At 40.0% G+C, this 23,002-nt stretch overlaps 1 protein-coding gene across 2 annotated transcripts in view; it reads left to right on the top strand.

Moving 5' to 3' along the window:
* The first annotated feature begins 2,648 nt into the window (after positions 1-2,648).
* The window catches only part of stk11 (serine/threonine kinase 11), a 134,689-nt gene continuing 114,335 nt past the window's right edge, over positions 2,649-23,002 (top strand). For both annotated transcript variants that reach the window (XM_078555943.1, XM_078555944.1), the window contains exon 1: positions 2,649-3,101. In XM_078555943.1, the coding sequence (XP_078412069.1) occupies positions 2,740-3,101 (362 nt within the window). In that variant the 5' untranslated portion in view covers positions 2,649-2,739. The remainder of the gene's footprint in view (positions 3,102-23,002) is intronic.

Below are 23,002 nucleotides of genomic sequence, written 5' to 3' on the forward strand. Positions count from 1 at the left end.
TGCGACTTCACTTTCTGTACCAGTCTGCCATGAGGGACCTTGTCAAAGGCCTTACTGAAATCCATGTATATAACATCCACTGCCCTTCCATCGTCGATCATCTTTGTCACTTCCTCGAAAAACTCGATCAAGTTAGTGAGACACGACCTCCCCTTCACAAAACCATGCTGCCTCTCACTAATACGCCCATTTGCTTCCAAATGCTAGTAAACCCTGTCACGAAGAATCTTCTCCAATAATTTCCCTACCACTGAGGTAAGGCTCACCGGCCTGTAATTTCCTGGATTATCCCTGCTACCCTTCTTAAACAATGGAACAACATTGGCCATTCTCCAGTCCTCTGGGACCTCACCCATAGCCAGTGAGGATACAAAGATTTCTGTCAAGGCCCCAGCAATCTCCTCCCTTGCCTCCCTCAGTACTCTGGGGTATATCCCATCTGGCCCTGGGGACTTATCCACCTTAATATTCTTCAAGACGCCTAACACCTCCTCTTTTTTGATCTCAACATGATCCAGGCTATCTACACACTCTTCCCTAGACAAATCGACCGCTAAGCCCTTCTCTTTGGTGAATACTGATGAGAAGTATTCATTTAGTATCTCTCCCATTTCTTCTGGCTCCACACACAGATTCCCACCTCTGTCCCTGAGTGGGCCTAGCCTTCCCCTGGCAACTCTCTTGCTTTTTACATATATATAAAAGGCCTTGGGATTTTCCTTAATCCTGGTTGCCAGTGACTTTTCATGACCCCTTTTAGCCCTCCTAACTCCTTGCTTAAGTTTCTTCCTACTTTCTTTATATTCTCCACGGGCTTCATCTGTTCCCAGCCTTCTAGCCCTTATGAATGTTTCCCTTTTTTTTCACTAATCTCACAATATCCTTCATTATCCAAGGTTCCTGAAACTTGCCATGCTTATCCTTCATCCTAGCAGGAACATGCCGGTCCTGAATTCTTATCAACTGACGTTTGAAAGGCCCCCACATGTCAGCTGTTGATTTGCCCTCAAACATCTGCCTCCAGTCTAGATTCCTCAGTTCCTGCCTAATATTGTTATAATTAGCCTTCCCCCAATTAAGCACCTTAAACCGAGGACTCCTGTTATCCTTATCCACCAGTACCTTGAAACTTACTGAATTATGGTCACTTTTCCCAAAATGCTCCCCTATTGAAACTTCGACCACCTAGCCAGGTTCATTCCCTAATACCAGGTCCAGTATTGCCCCTTCCCTAGTTGGACTATCTACATGTTGTGGGGAAGCCCTCCTGGATGCACCTTACAAATTCTGCACCATCCAAACCCCAGCACTAAGTGATTCCCAGTCAATATAGGAAAAGTCAAAATCACCCACCACAACAACCCTATTGCTTTTACATCTTTCCAAAATCTGCCTACATAACAGTTCCTCTATCTCACGCCGGCAATTGGGAGATCTATAGTAAAGCCCCAACATTGTGACTGCACCCCTCCTATTCCGGAGTTCTACCCATATTGCCTCGCTGCATGAGCCCACCGAGGTGCCCTCCTGTCGTACAGCTGTGATATTCCCCTTAACCAGCAGTGCAACTCCCCCACCTCTTCTACATCCCTCTCTATCCTACCTGAAACATCTAAATCCATAAAAATTGGTATAAACAAGTTAAAGCAACTGGATAAATTTATTGCAAGGCACTTTAGCAGATCTGCAAACACTGACGTTGAGAAGATATGCAATCTTGTCACTGGTTGTGTGCACTTTTTAAAAAAATGCACTGTTTAAAAACAGGTGAAAACTGTATTTAACAAAACCTTCAACAACAAACCATATCTCCTCTTAAGTTTGACAGGTTCTCAGTGCCATGGATTTCAGCATATTTTGGTTCAGACAAGTGAGACAGCCCAAAATTTTACCCAAGAAGATAATAATTTTTACCTAGTCATTCCCCTGCTGCACTGGGGAATTCTCAGTCAAGCTAAATTCTGGGAACAACCATGATGATCATTTGCGAAATTTCAATTCTGAGTAGAAGGCATTTGGTAAGTCTGAATTTTGCCTTTCCTTATTGTGAATTTGGGTTAAAACTTTGCAGCAGCCAGAAAAGCATTGCCTCACCTATATTATTGCTTCACTGTTGTTACAAATGAAGGGTCTTGGCAAAACATTTTAAATTCTGAGTGCGTTGAGTTTAAAGTCTGACAGAATGTGGCATCTAAAAATAACTCCTTCCCTCCCTCATAACTATATTAAATCCCTGGACAAGGACCAGGCCAATTATACCCTCCCCAAAACAGGGAAGTGAAGTGGATTGTGATGCGAACTGAGACCACTTGAAGCCTGGAATTTTAGAACGGAGGGATCCTCTGATTTGCTGAGAGGCTCGTGATTGACACAGATGTGAACCTATCAAGCGCTGCCTTTCTTTGCAGAGGCGAACCAATAGCATTCAAGCGCGCAGAGCTAGGCGGGCCCTCTGCCGCTGGTTGTGAGGTAACCTTGATAATTGACGTGACACAGGACCAATGGAGAAGAGGAACCGCGGGCGGAGGCGGGACCTGTTTCGGCGTCACCCGGTAACGCGTCTGACGGACAAGGCGGCAGGCCAACCGGGGGAGAGAATCGGCCCAAGAGGGGAGGGAGTCGGGGGGGGGGGGGGCGTGAGGGGATGACGCACAACGGCAACTCCGGAGTTGTTCAGAGGCAGGTAAACAAAATGGCGGCTGCCTAACAACTGAACTCCTGCAGGAGGGAGGAGAGGCGATGCTGCATGGAGCAGAACAACGGCAACAGCAGCCAGAGGAGCCCGAGGAATCCGAGCCGATCCTGGCGCCTTTCAGAGACTATGTCGAGATGGACGAGGTCATTGACTACATCAGTGACAACGACCTCATGGGAGTGGACACTTTCATCCACAGGATAGACTCCACCGACGTGATCTACCAGCCGAGGAAGAAAAGGGCCAAAATCATCGGAAAGTACCTAATGGGCGACCTCCTGGGAGAGGGGTCCTACGGCAAAGTCAAGGAGATGCTGGACTCTGAGACCCTCTGCAGGAGGGCCGTGAAAATACTCAAGAAGAAAAAGCTGCGGAGGATCCCGAACGGGGAAGCGAATGTGAAAAAGTAAGTAGGATGGAAGTATAAATGTTGCACACATGACGGATGCTCATGAAGCACCAGGAATGTTTGCTGACAGTTCGCACCCCAACCCCTGGAAATGGCAGTTGGTCAGAGCCTCCCCCACCAATACCCCCTCCCTCCCTTACTTTTTACTTTTGACAAATCAACCAGCCCATCGTCGATTTCTTGTCCCCTAATGAAAGGGGCACCAAGAGGTGAAGCAGTTGCCCCTGTTACTGGAGCCAAACTTATACGTTGGTTTGAAACGTTTGAAATTCTGATGATTGGATTTTTTTAAAAAAACCTTAACAAAGCTTAACATACATAAGGCAGTGTTTTTGTGCTTTTCCATTTTTCTCTCTTCCTTTAATTAAAAACCATCATAATGAAGTTCTGGTACTAGACTTTTAGTAAGTTGACAAAGGCTCTGAAGAAGAGTCATGTGGAGTCGAAACGTTAACTCTTGTTTCCCTCTCCACAGATGCTGTCAGACCTGCTGAGTTTTTCCAACATTTTCTGTTTTTATTTTAATAAGTTGGCATCTTTTTCAAAGGGGAAGGGATAAATGTTAGGGTAATGGTGTTCTCCGATCCCATAACAATAGTAGTATTGAGAGATTAATAATTTGAACAGACTAATTTGCCACCAGACACTGTTTCAATTTATACATCCAGTAGTGATTGTGGGGGCAAAGAAGTAGTAAACATTGAAAAAAGTATGATTGCCAGCTGATTTTACAATTTAGTTTGAAATCATTGTTACTTTTCCAACACGTAGAATGAGCATTATTTACTTCTGCACATCATTTTATTTTATTTTTTTAACCCAAAGATAAATATTGATATTGCAACTTCCTAGCTCCTGTTTTTTATGTGGTTTAAAAACTCAACTACTGAATGACAATTTACATTTTCTTAAGAATTGAATTTGGTTTAACAATAAAGCAAAGTCCTCTATTTAGGAGAGAAATGTTCCCCCCATTTTACTTATGGAAAATAAAGCCTTGATTAAAGTTTAAAGACGGACCATCTCTGTTCCATTAAGAGTATATTTCTCGTGCTAAAATTTGATTTTTTAATGTGACAAAAAGATTAGGGACTTTCCTTGGCTGAGTTCTCAATTTACTTAATATTCATAATCTTGCTTCACTCAAGGCAAGGTTTAGTTGTTTTTGATGGGTCCTTGTGTGATTGTGAATTTTGGTGCTCTCCTCTCTAAGTCTGTACCTACGTGCTTTTTGGCAGGTTGTTAAGGAAGTGAGTTCTATTGGGTTTATTTGACTTCAAAACTGAAGAGGAAAGCGTAGATGATTTTGGGGTTTGGATGAAGAGATATTTTCTGAGTTGATGATTCTTGACATTAATTCTTTGTTTAGTAACATAGAAATTCTTCATTGTGGTTTGCATTTTTACATACATTATATAGACTTTCATGCATTTAACTCCTCAAAATAATTGAGATAAAATGCAAAAGGGAGATCACTTATACTACAAATGCAGTCAAGTTTTGAAATAAGTGTCCTGCATTTTTGTTTACAGCATAATAATATTTTGTTGAAATACCTTAGCTCCCCTCTCCCATGGTAACTAGCATGTAACTTGTTTCAGCACATATAAGTACACTTCTTAGTTTTTTTTATTCGTTCACAGGATGTGGGCTTTGCTGGCTGGGTCAGCATTTATTGCCCGTCCCTAGTTGCCCTTGAGAAGGTGGTGGTGAGCTGCCTTCTTGAACCGCTGCAGTCCATGTGGTGTCGGTACACCCACAGTGCTGTTAGGAAGGGCGTTCCAGGGTTTTGACCAGCGACAGTGAAAGAACAAATTGCTTGACAAGCTAAATTTTCAACAATACATGTTGGTTGCTTTACTAGAAACTTGAATTTTCCAGCCTGTTGCACAGAATTGAAGAGACAAGTGTAGGTTTTGTTTACTAAACCAGTGGTCACCTTTTTGGATAGACTATTGTAATTGTTTTCCTTCGTATTTGTGTTGGTTCATGGTGTTTGCAAAGTGATATCAGTACTGTGATTTGTTGTTAAAGTGCACTTGGATTGTGATAGCCCTGCAGATTGAACATTTGATCCGTATTAAGTGCGCATAATGCTTCAACCTATTGGCTGCTGAAATCCTCCAGCAGTGGCTACTCCAGTGCTCTTTTGACTGGTCGCCCATATTCCACCCTCAATAAACATTAGTTCATTCAAACCTCTGCCACCCTTATCCTAACTCTCTCAAAGTTGACCCATCACCCCTGTGATTGCTGGCCTCTAGCCCTGACAACAACTTGAATTTAAAATTCTCATCTTTGTGTTTAAATCCCTATGTAGCATCACCCCTCATGATTTCTGCAACCTCTTACAGCCCTACAACCTTTTGAGAACTCTCCACTTCTCAAATTCTGATCTCCTATCTGTCGCCTTGTGACTGCGTGCCTTTGGCTGCCTAAGTTCTGGAATTCTGGGGAGATGGTGGTGTAATGGTAATGGTAGTGATAATGTCACTGGTCTAATAATGCAGAGGCCCAGGCTATGCTCTATAGAAATGGGTTCAAATCCCACCATGGCAGCTGGTGGAATTTAAATTCAATTCATAAAAATCTGTAGTGGTGACTATGGCAACTATCATCAATTGATGTAAAAACTCATCTGATTTAGTAATGTCCTTTAGGGAAGGAAATCTGCCATCCTTATCCTGTCTGCCCTGCATATCACCCCAGACCCACAACAATATGATTGACTCTTAACTGCCCTCTGAGATGGCCTAGCAAGCCATTCAGTTCAAAGGCTGTTGGGGATGAGCAACAACTGCTGGCCCACATGCCAAGAAACAAATTAGGAAAATATAAACCTCTCTACCTCTTTTTATCCCTTTAAGATGCTCTGTAAAACCAATCTGTTTGGTCATCTGTCTTAAAACCTGGATGTGGCTTGGTATCAAATTTTGTTTGCAAACACTCCTGTGAAATGCCTTAGAATGTTTTACTATGTTAAAGATGCAAAACAAATGTGATTGTTGTTTCATTTATGGAATTAAGAACATAACTTAAGAAATAAAAGCAGGACTAGGCCGTTTGGCCCCTCGAGCCAGCCCGCCATTCAATAAGACACATGGCTAATCTGATTGTGGTCTTATTTGCACTTTCCTGCCCATCCCCTATAACCTTTGACTCCTTTGTTGATCAAAGACCTGTTTAATTGCCCTTGAATATATTCAATGATCCAGCCTCCATTCTTATCTGTGAAAGAGAATTCCAAAGGTAACAACAGCATTAGGGAAGAAATTTCTCCTCATCTCAGTCTTAAATGGGAGATATCTTATTTTTAAACTGTGCCTACTAGTCTAGATTCCTCCATGAGGGGAAACACCCTCTCAGGCTATCAAGCTGCCTCAATCTTGCATGTTTCAATAAGATCACCTCTCATTCTACTAAACTCCAATAACTATAGGCCTAACCTGCTCAACCCTCTCTCATAAGACAACCCCTTCATGCCAGGAATCAACCTAGTGAATCTTTGCTGAACTGCTTCCAATGGAAGTTTGTCCCTCCTTAAGTAAGGAGACCAAAACTGCACATGGTACTCTAGGTGTGGTCTCACAAATGCCCTGTACAGTTGTAGCAAGACTTCCTTACTTTTATGCTCTGTTCAAAAAGCCAGCACTCAATTTGTTTTCCTAATTATTTGCTGTACCTGCATACTAACTTTTTGTGAATCACATATCAGGACACCCAGATCCTTCTGTACCTCCGAGTTCTTCAGTCTATCTCAATTTAAATACTGTTCTGCTTTTCTATTCTTCCTGCCAAAGTGGACAAATTCACATTTTCCCACATTAGACTCCATCTGCCAAATTTTGTCCATTCACTTAACCTATCTATATTACTGCAGATTCTTTGTGTGCTCCTCACAACTTGCTTACCTACTTAGTTTTGTATCGTCAACAAGTTTGGTGTCAATATAGTTGGTCCTTTCATCAAAGTTTAATACACCTGTAGATTGTAAATGAGGCCCGAGCACTATTTCCTGTGGCACTCAGTTTGCCAAGTTGAAAGTGACCCATTTGTCCTGACTCTGTTTCCTGTTTGCAAGCCTCTCCTCTATCCATGCTAATATATCACCCCAACATCATGAACTCTTATCTTTTGTTGTAAACTTTTATATGACACCTTGTTGAATGTCTTTCGGAAATCCATTTACTCTGCATCTACTGGTTCCCCTTAATTCAACTTGCATGTTACATTCTCAAAGAATTCTAATAAATTTGTCAAATACCATTTCCCTTTCACAAAACCATGTTTATTCTGCCTGATGGTATTACGACTTTTTAAAAGTCCGCTACTACCTCTTCTAGTATTTTCCTAAAGACAGAGGTTTGGCTAGCTGGCCCAGCTAAGCTTTCTGTCTCCCTGCTTTCTTGACCAGAGGTGTTGCATTTGCATTTTCCAATCAGTTGGGACCTTTCCAGAATCTAGGAAATTTTGGAAAATTACCTTCAATGCATCCATTGTCTCTGCAGCCACTTCTTTTAAGACCCTACGATACAGGCGATCTGGTCTAGGGAACTTAGTCCCATTAGTTTTTCTGGTACTTTTCTTTAGTGATTGTGGTTGTTTAAGTTCTTCTCCTTTTGCCTCTTGATTTTCCACTGTTTTTGGAATGCTTTTTATTTCTCTTCTGTGAAGATGGAAACAGATACTTGTTCAAAGCCTCTGTTATTTCCTTGTTTCCCATTATTAATTCCCCAGTCTCATCCTCTAAAGGACCATTGCTTACTTTAGCTACTCTCTTCCTTTTTGTAAACTTGTAGAGTTTTTGCTGTTTGTTTTTGTATTTCTTACTAGTTTTCTCTCATGCTCTAATTTTTCACTGTTTATTTTTTAGTCATCCTTTGCTAGTTTCTAAAAAAGGAATCCAAATTCCAAGCAACATAATGTACAAGATTGTTAAGAATTGTGTATATATCTGAATATTCCCTGAGTTTTTGAAAAAAATACAGTACTATGCTCTTTATGAATAGGTTCTTATACTAAGAAAATTTTCAGTGCCCTCTCAAATTTGCTGATGATATCCACTGCTCCTTCTACACATTGGCCATTGTGAGAAATTGTTAAATCTAAACTGTTTATTCACTTTCCTTTTCTGAGCTTGCCTGTGTGTCACCTGGGTCACCTGTTAAGAATTAATAATTATGTCAAACAATTTATTTGGATACATTTTATCTACACTCATAGAGGAAACATAGGGACAAAGGTAGACCATTCACCCACTCGTCTTTTCCACCAACCACATTATGGCTGATCTTTAACACAACTCCAGTTACCTCTCTTTGTTCCATTTCCTTTGGTACGCTTATCTAGCGAAAATCTATCGGTTTCAGCTTTGGCACGTCCCTGTCTCTGAGCCAGAAGCTCCAGGCTTGAGTCCAACTCAGGACTTGATGGCTAAGAAAGATGTGTTCATAACACAGCCAAACAGGTTGGGAGTTGGAGCCTCTACCATCACCATCCATATCTCCAGACTATAACATACACGTAAAAGTGCATGTTGCCACAGCCATTTGGACTTCATAAGTAAGCTGTAACACACCACCACAATATAGTAGAGTGGAACATATGTCATGTTCATGGCCTTCTGTACGCTAGCCTCAAAAACCTTCACTATCTCCTCTGAGTTAGTATTTCTCCAGTGCAAATATTTCAACCTTAATCTCTCTTAACTCACATAACTAATCTCAGGTATGTTTAGCCGTCCTTCTCTCAAGTAGGATGTGCTTAACTAATATGGTGACCTTAATGTACTTAATACTCAAAGTGGAGGCTGAATCACTATTCTATATGTACCTACTATTACTCCTTGACATATATCCTACTCTCTACTATATGGTGGTGGTGTGTTACAGTTTACTTACGGAGTCCAAATGGCTGTGGCAACATGCACTTTTACATGTATGTTATAGTCTGGAGATATGGATGGTGATGGCAGAGGCTCCAACTCTCAACCTGTTTGGCTGTGTTATGAATGCACTTTTCTTAGCCGTTAAGTCTTGGGGCTGGGATCAAGCCTGGAGCTTCTGGCTCAGAGGCAGGGACGTGCCACAAGACCTCTGTTCCTCTCCTATATACCCACAAATTATATTTGCTGTCTTTGCCACTATCATACACTCTACTGATTGTTTCACCAGTTATTCACCAATACCTGCATCTCTTTCCTAAAAAGGCTTAGCTTGTTTTATTCTGGTGTAAATTGAAGTCAAAACTGCTTATATGATAGCATTAAAAAAAAGCGGTATTTGTGTGCCCGCAGAATTGATTACTGACACAGCTAAATTGGAACAGTCTTGATGAATTTTCAAGATATTAGTTAAACCTAAAAGTGGTCTGAGGAAAGCTGACATCATTTCATTAGTGTAACATAGTGCTTTTCAAACTTCTGAGCACCTCTGCAAATATTATGCATCCCATAGACTTCTGTCATAACTTTTAGAAGAAAGCATTGGATATGGATGACCAGGAGACAAAAAACATGAATTAGTTGTCTGGATGTGGGATAACATTGACAAGGATGCAAATGGGATGGGGGTGGCATGGGTGTAGTGCTAAATACAATATTTTTGGCCTTCCCAACGGCCAAGTGAAGGAAGTTCTACCTCACTCACAACTTGATGTTGAACCAGCAGTCCCGCAGCACAACGATGACTCCGTAACCAAAGTAAAGCTAGGTCATCTATCTACATATAGAATTTCTTCCTACTTCCATTGAGTTTGTTTCTAATGTAATATTGCGGAAAAGATGAGAGCCAATGAAATGTTGGGGTACTCTGAAGGTGCCGGTGTGGGGGGCAGGAATGGAAGGCATTGCCCGAGACTGTTGGCTGTGTTGGGGCAAGTGGGACAGTCACCAAACGAGGTGGCTCCCATAGACCTGTATCTATTTTTGTTTTTAGTGTGCCCTTCTGCTTTTGTTGGAAAGCTTTATACACTCATGTCCAACTTTTGATTTAACATAGTTACGATACAAATTTTAATTATTAAAATGTATTTTCAATGCTAAATGGGCTAAGCTCTGGTATTTAAAATTACTATTTACTTTTCATCATTGAAATAGACCAGATGAAAGAGCAAAGTAGCAAAAATGGAAAGGAAAATCCATTAACGCCACTTTTCATGGGATGCATCTCAAATAATGACCAGTGCTTTGTTGCCTGATAATGTGATTTGATTCCCCACATGCCCTTTCAGACAGTGGCCAACAAAGTAAAAATAACATGAATTTTTTTACATTTTCATAAGTAGATATTCAGGACAGTTCATCTTTAGCATACACAGCAATAAAATGATATCTGGCACATTTGTGAACAGTTTTAGTCATGCTGATAAGTTTTCACAAGGAATAAAACGTAACCACCTCCTGCTGCCCAACACTACATGTTGCTAAGGATCTCTATGTAAATGAATCTCAGTTGAAGATTGGATTCACTGCAATTCAAGAGGTTTCAACAGCTTACCTGAGGGTTCCGAGCATGACCATACCAATATTAATTGTTGAGGCTTTATTTGAGACATACTACTTGTTTAAGTCTTGACTCACAATTTATTAGCAAGGTAGTCAAATAAGTTACTAGAAGCCCTTGACTGTCCTCTGCCATTCAATGAAATCATTGCTGATTGTGACCTAATGCCACACTAGATGTCTTGCTTAGAGATGTCTGACATTTAGGATAGTTTTGGGGTATCTATTTTGAATGAATGGAGCATTATTTTTCTGAAGTTTCAATTTTCCGGAGCTCCAAGAGAGTATCTCAATGAAATCATGCAGAGCCAATGTTGTTTTGTGAAAGGGAAATCATGTTTGACTAATTTAGTGGAGTCCTTTTGAGGAAGTAACAAGCAACGTGGATAAAGGGGAACCTGCGGATGTGCTGTACTTCGATTTCCAGAAGGCACTTGAGAAGGTGCCACATCAAAGGTTACTACACAAAAAAGCTTATGGTGTAGGAGGTAACATATTGGCATGGATAGAGGAGTGGTTAGCTAATAGGAAGCAGAGAATAGGCATAAATAGTTCATTTTTGGGCTGGCAAGATGTGGTGAGTGGGAGTGCCACAGGGATCAGTGCTGGGGCCTGAACTATTTACAATTTATTATCAATGGCTTGGATGAAGAGACCAAACGTATGGTAGCTAAATTTGCAGATGGCACAAAGATAGGTAGGGAAGTAAGCCACGAAGAACACATAAGGAGTCTGCAAAAAGACGTAAGTTGAGTGGGCAAAAATGTGGCAGATGGAGTATAATGTGGGAAAAGATGAACTGGTTCACTTTGGAAGAATAGATAAGTATCATATTATTTAAATGGAGAGGGATTGCAGAACTAAGGTACAGAGGGACCTGGGTGTCCTGGTACATGAATCACAGAAAGTTAGTATGCAGGTACAGAAAGTGATTAGGAGTTGAGGCCACAATCAGATCATCCACAATCTTATTGAATGATGGAGCAGGATCGAGAAGCCAAATGGGCTTTTCCTGCCCCTAATTTGTATGTTCGTATGAGGGAAATCCACCCTTGTACAAAATACCATTTGCATTGTTACCATTTTGGCATCATCAGAAATCACCACCTTGGCGTAGAGAAAAGTATGCAGTGTTCCGGTTCTTAATCAAGAGAAAATACCTTGTTCCAACGTGCTGTGATAGTTGGTGTCAAATTATTTGTCACAGCAAAGCTTGACAAATATTTTTGCCCCATGGGCCATATCTTGCCCCATGCTTCTGGAGTGGTACCTCTCAAGCTATATATAACCAATAGTGTGTCTCGCTTTCTCTCTGGCTGGCTCTGGCTCTCTCTCTGGCTCTCTCTCCTTCTCTCTCTGCCCCTGCAGCCCCTCCTCCCTCCTTCCCTCCTGTGTTCTGCCCTCTTCCCTCCCTCCCGCAATCTACTCTAATGGAGCGAGTTACCTATGGTTAATTACTTACATACTCACTCTGTAACCTGTTGAAAAATCACTGACAAATTATGAAAGAATCAGTTCAGCCTTCCTTACTAACTGAAATGTTAACTTTGTGTAGTAATATTACGGCTGTTGTGCAAAAGGTTCTAAAATAAGCATGTTAATCAGCTGTAACAGCTATGGAACACTATTAAAGTTAAAGTGATCTTCTTTGACTCTTGTTGCAGCAATATTTTGCAGTGTGCATGAACTGAGTGAACTCTGTTTTTGTTTCACAATTCACCTGCTACATACAAGTGAACCACCTACAATCGGAATTCAGTTGATTCTCTGCTAACTTTGTGCTAATTGGTTTACCTGATTACACTTGTGTTAAATCTTGTGGTTTGTTTTAGGGTAGCATTAAGTGAAGATTGAGCTGGTGACTGCAGAGAAACTTGAAATTTGGCAATTGCATTTTACATATGGGTGGTGCTTCAAGCCGCCATTCTTGTCTTTTTTCTCGTCATCACTTCTAGGTATAGGGTCAGCTTTCATATATATTTGACAACATCTAACTTTCTCTCTTTGTTATCACTTTTGACAGCTCAACTACCATTATACTGTCCCACTACAAGCGTGAATCCTGCATAAGCATGAATACCCTTGAGCTTCCTATCAGCAAGACTTGAGCTGTCCTATTTGGCCCCTGCCAAAAACACTGCACCTTAGCTCCTGCCTCCATCCATCTCTCAGGCTGTGCATGCTGGCTGAGCCTGATGATGTATATGTTACTGTTCTATATGGAGTTAGGTCAAAAATCAGCTATGACTTCTTTGAAAGGCAGAGCAGTCTCCGGTATAAACAGCCTACTCCTGCTTCTATGTTCCTGTTTGACCCCGAGCTTAGGTTCCAGGTCACAACCAAGATTACCATTTTCATCTGCACAGCGTTGCATGTTATTGTCTTTATTTAATCCCACTGCTGCAGAAACCTTTGTGTTTTCCTTCTGGACTCCAGAGGTCCACCCTTCATAAATTATAACTACTCCAAAACGCCGCCACATTCATCCTGCCGTTTCTCATTCCTGTTCTCCTTTTATTTGCTTCAGATTCCTTAATGCATTGATTCAAGATATGTATTCTTAGGTACCTGTTTCTCCCTTCCCATCTACCTCTTCAGCCCTTATTTCCAACAGGCACCCTTTGCTTTGTGCCTCTGGCCTCCTTTGCATTACTCCTTCATCTTTTTACTTTTGGTGGCAGATTCTTCACTATCCCCAAAAGCCTTAACTCTTCAATCATTGGGTATTTTTCACTTTGTGCTGGGTGTTTTCGGATGTTTGATGTGTCATAAATGTATATTATTATTTTAGGTATTTTATGTATTAGAAAATCAAGTTTCCTCATGGCTTTATAGAAATTTGCTAAAATGTTAGTTGTTTGATCAGGCTTGTGATGTAGTATTTTGTTACTGATTAAGATGAGCGATGTGAATGCAGAATAATCGAATATTTGCCTAATTTTGGTGCCCAGTGTTAACTTAGGTTAGATGCTGCATGGGTGAGACATAAAGCAAAGCTTCCTTTACTCTGCTACAACTTCAACTTCAGAAGAATAAACTCACTGGCATGTTTCCATCTTTTCCTCCTGTACCTTTTTTGCGTTCCCCTCGTTCCCCGCACCCTCAGTAGCTGGTCAAACCTGAGATGACTATTTGCAAATAATGTATAGAGACTACCAAACTCGTTTCATATCGGATATCTGCAGCAGTCAGAGCGAGGCAGCATCTAACCAGGCTAGGTGGATTCAAATCCAAATTTGAAAAATAATTTACATTAGAAATGTAAAAATTTTCCAACAACTTTATTAATTAAATGTATGCTATTTTGTTCATTAACAACATATCCCATATGGTTTAGCAACTTACAGATTACTGTGGCGTTGCATCAATTACATGATGGGACAATGTGTAGTAACTTTCATATCTATTTTAAAAATGGGTGTTTCTCACAAGAAACAAGCTAACAGACTAGCCTTTCTACTGTTAAACTCCTAGCTGTCGGCGTGGTGCAAAGTTTAAAAAAAACTGAAAAATGGGCAGATTGCAGATCAGGTTGAGAAAAGTAGGAAGGGAAAGGGGTAATCCTTTTCATGTGTTGTGAGTTTTTCAGTATGACCAAGTTTACCAATGTAGGGAAAAAAATCACCCTCAGCGGGGTTGGGAATATAGCCTGGATCATTAAGGATGCAGGTTTTTTTTCTAGGTTTTTTTCAAGACTGCCCTCTTTCATTTTTGATCCGAAGCTAGCACATTCGAGATAGGTCATTCTTGCTTTATGTATAGCAACTTTCTAATTATGGTATATATTTATATTTTTGCATTTTAGCAGCCTTGATTTCACTCCCTGCCCCAAGAATTAGTAGGACACAAAAAAAACCAAGTTTAGGAACCTGGACCACAAACATGGTAGGAATCTCCCAAAATCCATAATCCTGGACTTAGAGGGATATATGATTGGGTCATCTATGCAGTTTGATTACAGCATTTCTTACCATTGTGCAGACTTGCAACAAGGGGCTCACTCAGTGCTCTATAATGTATATCATTCTGCCTGCTCACTTTCAGTAACTAATAGTCAATATTATGCATACAATCACAATTTTTAATCGTAGAGGCAGAAAAGCATGCTATAACACAAATATACACAACCCTGAAGTGGAAGGATGCAGGTTTGTTTTTATCAAATTCTGCGCAGTTTCTGATCAAAGCTACACTTCCTTGGGAATGTGCTAAGTGAAAGATGGCTATCTTCCTGAGAGGCAAGGGGAAATAGGACAGTATCTCCATTGAGTTCTTTCTCTTTCCTCTAGGCCCTTAAGGTAATGTCCATGGTCACCTGTCCCGTAGTAGCTTCAGGCAGCATGTATTCCAGGGTGGGTAATAGAGTGTGAGATATCACACAAAAAAAAAATCAGTGATTTACTTGTTTTACTACCCTGTTAAGGGAAGACAAGAAATTCAGAAATATGTGCATTTATCGACTTTGAATTTATCATCAATCATAGGTATGTAGGAGCTTTAGGCATAAAATGCATAGTAACTAGGTTATGAATCATGCTTCACCCCTTCAATCCCTTGAACTCCTCCCAGTGAACTCACGGCCTCATTCTTTTGAGATGTAAATTTTGGTTGGAAATAGCTGTACCTTTGACTTCTCTCATTAGCATTTATTACTTTTAACTTGCATGATGAGGGCACATCTCTCAGTAATATCTGATGTGACGCTGCTACTACTCTCTTGTGCTCTCTCTCCTCAGATACCATGCCCTAAGAGGGCATTGGCAACCATGTGTTGGCCTATGGTTATGCTTGGCAGAGTACTGCAGTGGTTTGCCATTGCCTTCTGCAGGTTCTGGCTGACCAGGACGCTCTCCCACTCCTACCGCCTGCCATAGACATATAGAAGGATTTTCAGGTTGATAATTAACCTGTTTGGTCACACCATGAATGCACCTTCCATGGCCATCAAGCCCCAGAGCGGATCTCTCGCCTGGAGCTTCTGGCTCAGAGGCAGCCATGCTACCCACTTTGTCACAAGACCCCCCCCCCGACCCCCCCCAAACTCCAAATCCCTCACTGCAACTGCTACTGAAAATAGTTGACTCCTAAGTTTTGTTGGACAGAGCCCCAAGGTTTTAGGTTTGGAATCTTGAATTTAAAATTGGTTGGTTATAAAACATGAAACCCAAAGGTTTAAACAAAGAGAATCTGTAATTATTGTGCATTAGCTGGTGGTTATGCTGAATATTCCGTATGATAACATATTCTGACTCTCAATAATTTGTTTGCCTTGAGGATTTGAAAATGTTTGCCATAGTAAAAATTATTCAAAATTTGATGAGCTAAAAATTGAAAAAGATGAGGTATTAGTAAGGCTAGCTGTGCTTAAAGTTGATAGGTCATCATGACCAGATGGGATGCATCTGAGGATGCTGAGGGAAGTAAGAGTGGAAATTGCAGAGGCACTGGCCATAAACATCCAGTCCTTCTTAAATTATGGGGATGTGCCAGAGGACTGGGGAATTTCAAATGTTATACCTTTGTTCAAAAATGGGTGTAAAGATAAATCTAGCAATTACAGGCCAGCCAATTTAACCTTGTTGTTGGGAAAGATTTTAGTAGTGATGATTCAAGGCAAAATTAACAGTCACTTGGACAAATGTGGATTAATTAAGGAAAACCAGTGCAAATTTGTTAAGAGCATATCATGTTTAACATTGTGTTTTTTGATGAAGTAATAGAGAGAATTGTTGGGATGATTCTAGTTGATGTAGTATGTACTTCCAAAAGGTGTTTGGTTTTTTTAAAAAAAGTGCCACATAACAAGCTTGTCAGCAAAGTTGAAGCCCATGGAATAAAAGGGACAGTAACAGGAAGCAGAGAGTAGAGGTGGTCTGTTATTTTTTGGACTGGAGGAAGGTTCCTAAGGCATTGGTACCAGCTTGGACCATTGCTTTTCTTGACATACAATAATGATCTAGATTCGGGAGTTCAGAACACAATTTCAAAGTTTGCAGATCGCAAAACTTGGAAACATTGTGAACTGTGAGCAGGATAGTGATAGACTGCAAGGGGACATAGGCTGGTGGTATGGAGGACAGTAACTGGATGGATACTGTAAAGGAAAAAAAATACACTGCTTTGGGGAAAGTGGAGAGAGGAAGGGACTAATTGGATAGCTCTTTCAGAGAGTTGGCACAGGCATGATGGGCTGAATGGCCTCATTTTGCTGTATAATTCTACACAGATGCAATTTAATTCAGAGGTGTGTGAAGTGGTACATTTTGGTAGGAAGAGCAAGGAGATGCAATACAAAATACCAGTAAACAGTGCTATTCTAGAGAGGGTGGAGGAACAGAGAGACTTGGGGCTGTATGTGTAGAAATTGTTGAAGGTAGCAGGGCAGTTTGAGGAAGTGGTTAGAAAGATATACAAGAAGCATAGAGTACAAAAGCAAGGGGATTATGATGAACATCTGTAAAACGCTGAATTTCAGCCTCAACTGGAGTATTATGTCCAATTCTAGACACCGCAGTTTAGGAAAAATTTGAAAGCTTTAGAGAAAAGATTTCTGAGACTAGCTCCAGGGATGAGGGACTTTAGTTATGTGGGTAAATTGGAGAAGCTGGGGTTATTCTCCTTTTGAGAAGGTTGAGAGGAGATTGGATAGAGGTGTTCAAAATCATGAGGGATCTAAATAGAGTAGAAAAGAAGAAACTTCCCATTGGTGGAAGGGTCGAGAACCAGAGGACATCAATTTAACATGATTGGCAAAAGAACCCCTGGTGACTTGACAAAAAACCTTTTCACACCATAAATGATTAGGTTCTGGAATGTAGTGCCTGAGAGTGGAGTGGAGCCAGATTCAATTGTGACTTTCAAAAGGAAATTTGATAAGCACCTGAAGAGAAGATATTTGCAGGGCTGTGGGAAATGAGCAGGGAAGTGGGACTAACCAGGTTGCTCCTGCACGGTACCGAAACCGGTATGAACACAGTGGGCCAAATGACCTCCTTCTGTACTGTAACTATTCTATAATTCTGTAATCTATTGCACTGCAATATTTAAAACTAATTAAAAAGAAATTGAAAGACCTTGTCTACCAATGCTCACAGTCTGAGACCTGGAGTTTGGTCCCTGATAATTAATGGTCTCACTGCAGCTTAAATGCAAGTGTTTTTTTGTCCATAAATTTAATAATGTGAATTTAGTGAAGCAGTGTATCATGCATAGCTGCTGGTAAAAATCTTAATTATTGATATTGAATGATATAAGTCTTCATATTTGTAATGCTATTTGCTTGTCTCTTCACAAACTTGCTTAAGCAAAAAAGTTCCTTATTTTCTCCCTGAAACGTTCCTCCTTTTATTCAGCTATTTGTATGATTATGAAAAGATTTTTTGCTCCCCTTGCTTCCCATGTTGGATTTGTAAATTTTCACAAAGCTGCTGCTGATGTAACACTATCCAGGATGCCCTTTTTTTTCCCATTTAAGTCTCCAATAACATCAGAATTGATGGTCAGTTGCCATTATCTGGGTTTAGCTGGCTCACATCTTCTGCTCACAGAGTCCAAGGTTAACAGCAAAGTGCTTTATAGATATTCTTATTACAAGTTGAAAACATCAGTACTCATCCGGGATACACAAATCCCTCATTCCAAGCAACACCATTCACTTAGAAATTTTATCTATTTGTTCAACTTCTAGAAAATGCTTAAAAGACCCAAATCTTTTCATTTTTGGTTTCTTTAGCTATTTGTGGGTGAGAAGACTCTCCTATGTAAATCCAGCCCTTCTGTTTGGGATTTATGGGTTCATATTGGAAATTTCACCTGGACGTTGATGCTTAAAGATTTTCAGCAGCAGCGAACTAATTGTATGTGTGTGAGAGAGACCCATCGTAGCTGTTAAGTTTTCATCTTGCTTCTGTGGAACTATAATATCTAGAGTGCACTGTGATAATGATGCATGACATTTATGAGTGTCCAGCCTCCTGGATAGACATGCTCCTTGCGTTTGCTGAGCCTGAAGGAAGCTGCATATGATTAAAGTTTCCACTTTTAATTCTAGTATTACATATTTTGTTTGAACAAAATCTTCCAGTTGACTGTTTAGCCATATGTTTTTCCACAGAAAGCAAAACATGCTTTCTGGCCTCGGAGGGACTGATTTAGTAAGCTTGTTGTTAGTACTGCAGAATATGCTACCAAGAAAGCTGAGATGGGAATCAGTGCATTTTCCTTTATTATTTTATGAAATCTCTTAAAAACAATTCTGCAAAACTTGATCGTCGACTCAAATTTATAGCATCAGTTTTCAAACTACGGTCGCAGGATCATTGGAAGTTTATGGTGGTGGGTGGGGAGTGTTTATACAATCATTATATCTCTGTCTATCTTGTCATCAAATTTTTGTATTTTCCTGTTTGTTTCCTTTATTGTGCACCAGTTTAAAAAAAAATCCACTTTCTGGAATAATATTGCTGTTTGTCTATTGGTAGCTGATGCTATTGTTGAGATTAGGTCAGAGGCCCCTGGAGTATGTTGTTGTTTGTGTGAGAAAGAGTTCTCCCATATCGAAAAATTTTAAAAACACTAGTAGCCAGCACAACTTTCTAACTTTGCTTGGCTTTCTTTGCTTACAGTAAGCCTACTGTAAGTACTTGATGGCTGTTCAAGTTTTAATAAAATTATTAAACATTTTAAAGGACTCCATGAATGCATAGTTGAATTTATTATGTGGCGGGATTCCTGTGTAATACGGTAGGTAAAATCATACTGTTTCTACTACACATTTTTGTACTTAATTTAGTACTTATGCACCACCATGTTCTATTCTCAGTATTCACTATTCTGAGTAATTTGGAAAAAAATGAGAAGTTTCTTCTTTCACAGGGAAAATAATTTTGTGCCATCATATTTATTAACTTAAAAATATCGTATTGTACAGTTGTATAAATCAGATTGGCAAAGGTAGCCTGGATGGTGAATTCATAGTGTTTTCAGAACAGTTTCTTAGAATGGCCATAGAATGTGCTAATCAGAGAGCAGGCTACACTAGATCTGGTAATATGCAATGAGACAGGATTGATTTATGGCCTCATAGTGGATGTGCCACTAGATAGCAGTGACCATATGATTGAATTTCACATTTGGTTTGAGGGAGAGAAGAGTGGATTTAAGACTAGTGTTTTAAATTTAAATAAGAGCAATTCTGAGGGCGTGAAGACAGAGCTGGCTGAAGTGAACTGGGAAATTAGGCTAAGGACTAGGTCAGTAGAGATGCAGTGGCGGACATTTAAGGAGATATTTCTGAATACTCAGCAAATGTATATTCCAGTGAGAAAGAAAGATTCCAAGGGAAGGATGCACCATCTGTGGCTAACTAAGGATGTTAAAAATAGTATGAAGTTGAAAGAAAAAGCATATATCTCTGCAAAGATGAGTGGCAGGTCAGAAGACTGGATAGGATTAAAAAGAACAACAAAGAATAACTAAAAGATTAATAAGGAGGGAGAAATTAAAGTATGAGAGAAAACTAGCTAGAATTAAAAAGGCAGTAAGAGTTTCTGCAGGTATTTAAGAAGGAAAAGAGTAAAGAAAGTGAGCTTTGGTCCTCTAGAAAGTGATTCTGGGGAATTAATCATGGAAAGTAAAGAAATGGTAGATGAATTGAACAAATATTTTGCACCTGTCTTCACTGTAAAGGATACAAATAACATCCCAAAAATAAGTATGAATCAGGAGGTGAAAATCAGGAAGGAACTTAAAACAATTACAATCACCAGGGAAGAGTACTGAGAAAATATTCAAACTTGAAGCTGACAAGTCCTCAGGCCCTGATGGACTTCATCCTAGGGCCTTAAAAGAAGTGGCTGCTGAAATAGTTTTAATTTTCTAAAATTACATTGATTACGGAAAGGTCCCATCAGGTTGGAAAATAGTGAATGTGACTCCTCTATTCAAGAAAGGAGGGAGACAAAGCTGGAAACTGCAGGCTAGTTAGCTTAATATCTGTCAGGGAAAATGTTGGAATCTATTATTGAGGAGGTTATAGTGGGGCATTTTGAAAATCTTAATGCAGTCAGGCAGAGTCAACATGGTTTTGTGAAAGGGAATTCATGTATGACTAATTTAGTGGCGTCCTTTTGAGGAAGTAACAAGCAACGTGCATAAAGGGGAACCTGTGGAAGTGCTGCACTTAGATTTCTAGAAGGCATTTGACAAGGTGCCACATCAAAGGTTACTATGCAAAATAAAAGCTCATGGCGTAGGGGGGTAACATATTGGCATGGATAAATTGTTTAGCTAATAGAAAGCAGAGAATAGGCATAAATGGGTCATTTTTGGGTTGGCAAGATATGACAAGTGGGGATCCACAGGGATCAGTGCTGGGGCCTGAACTATTTACAATTTATATCAATGACTTGGATGAAGGGACCAAATGTATGGTTGCTAAATTTGCTGATGGCACAAAGATAGGTAGGGAAGAAAGTTGTGAAGAGGACATAACTTATGTCCTTTTGCAGATTCCTTGAGTGGGCAAAAACATGGCAGATGGAGTATAATGTGGGAAAAGGTGAACTTGTCCACTTTGACAGGAAGAATAGAAAAGCAGCATATTATTTAAATGGAGGGGGATTGCAGAACTCAGTGGTACAGGGAGATCTGGGTGTCCTGGTACATGGATCACAAGAAGGTTAGCATGCAGGTACAGCAAGTGATTAGGTAGGCAAATGGGGTGTTCTTGTTTATTGCAAGGGGAATGGAATATAAAAGTAGGGAATGTTTTGCTACAGTTGTACAGGGCATTGATGAGACCATATCTAGAGTACTGTGTACAACTTTGGTGGTCTTATTTAAAAACAAGGATATAAATTCGTTAGAAGCAGTTCAGAGAAGGTTCGCTTGACTGATACCTGGGATGGGGTGTGGCTATCTTATGAGGAAAGGTTGGACAGGCTGGGCTTGGATCCTTTGGAACTTAGAAGAATGAGAGGTGATCTTATTGAAACATTTAATGTCCGGAGGGAACTTGACAGGGTGGATGCTGAAAGCATGCCTCTCTTAGCAGGAGAGGCTAGAACTAGGGGACATGGTTTAAAAATAAAGGGCCTCCCATTAGGACGGAGATGAGAAAGTTTTTTCTCTGAGGGCTGTGAGCCTTTGAAACTTTCTTTCCCTGACAGCGGTGGAGGCAGGGTCATTTAATATTTTTAAGGCAGAGGTAGATAGATTCTCGACTAACAAAGCAGTCAAATGTTATTGGAGTTAGACGGGAATGTGGACTTAAGGTCACAATCAGATCACATTGAATGGCCGAGCAGGCTCGAAGGATCAAATGGCCTACTCCTGCCCCTAAGTCGTATGTTTGTATAGTTTTTTTTAAAACAACAGTTTTCTTGCCCTGAGTCATGGCTAGGTCATTTAGGAAAGTCAGAGCTGTCTCTTTCACAGATGATAGGAAATTAATTAAGTACTTGTATTTTTTAATATAGCCTGGGTGAGGCAGAGTCGAGATTTAATGTTATCAAGCAGTGTATGTGAATTGTTATAACGTTTCTTTATTATTAGGAATAATGCTTCTGCTACCTTGTCAGGCTGCTATTCCACACGTGGCTGAGCTGAGCAGATTGTATTGTGCCCATTTTTGCCTCCTGCAACTTGACTTTGTTTATGTAGGCACTGTGTATTCCGGTGAGAACTGACATATGCCAGCTAGTGAGTTGTTATTTTAGATGGTGGGTGAAGGAAAGTTAATGATATTTGCGAATTTGGTTTCAGTTTACTGCACAATGAAATTTTACTTGTATTACTTGTATTTTTTGCATAATTATCAGTTAAATATATTTTAAAAGCATTCACTTTTTAATTTTCTTTAAAAAAAAAAATCAGTTTTATTGATTTGATTTGGACTCTTGACATGTACTACTAGGACCAGTAGTTTTATAGAGGAACTTCAGTTACTGGTCATGAAATAATCTTGACCCATTGGACTTTTGTAGAACTGTGCTTTGATGTATAGTCGTTATAAAATAAAATGTGAAAACTCACATACATAAACACCATCTTTTAATATGGATTGGACGTGGAGTTGCTGTTGTGCTTTGGTAACTGGTACATTTTATTTTTAAATTGGCCTGCCCTTCATGGTTTAAGTGTAGTATCCTTTGTTTATGAACCACACTTGAAATACACCACTCAGTATTGCTGAGAAAAGAGACATATTGCTGAGCTTTTTATCTTGTACTCATCAGGACAACATGGAAAGCTTTGCCAACATGTCTCATTTCAGAAATATATCATTATTTAATTTGTGGAGCATGTTGTATGCCAGAAATGACCCACGCCTTTTGTTCCTCCCAAATGTTTGTGGAATACATTTAATGAAATGCAGATATATAAATTTGCTTGGAAC

This window comes from Cetorhinus maximus, chromosome 13, assembly GCF_964194155.1.
Source record: "Cetorhinus maximus chromosome 13, sCetMax3.hap1.1, whole genome shotgun sequence".
Taxonomy (NCBI): domain Eukaryota; kingdom Metazoa; phylum Chordata; class Chondrichthyes; order Lamniformes; family Cetorhinidae; genus Cetorhinus; species Cetorhinus maximus.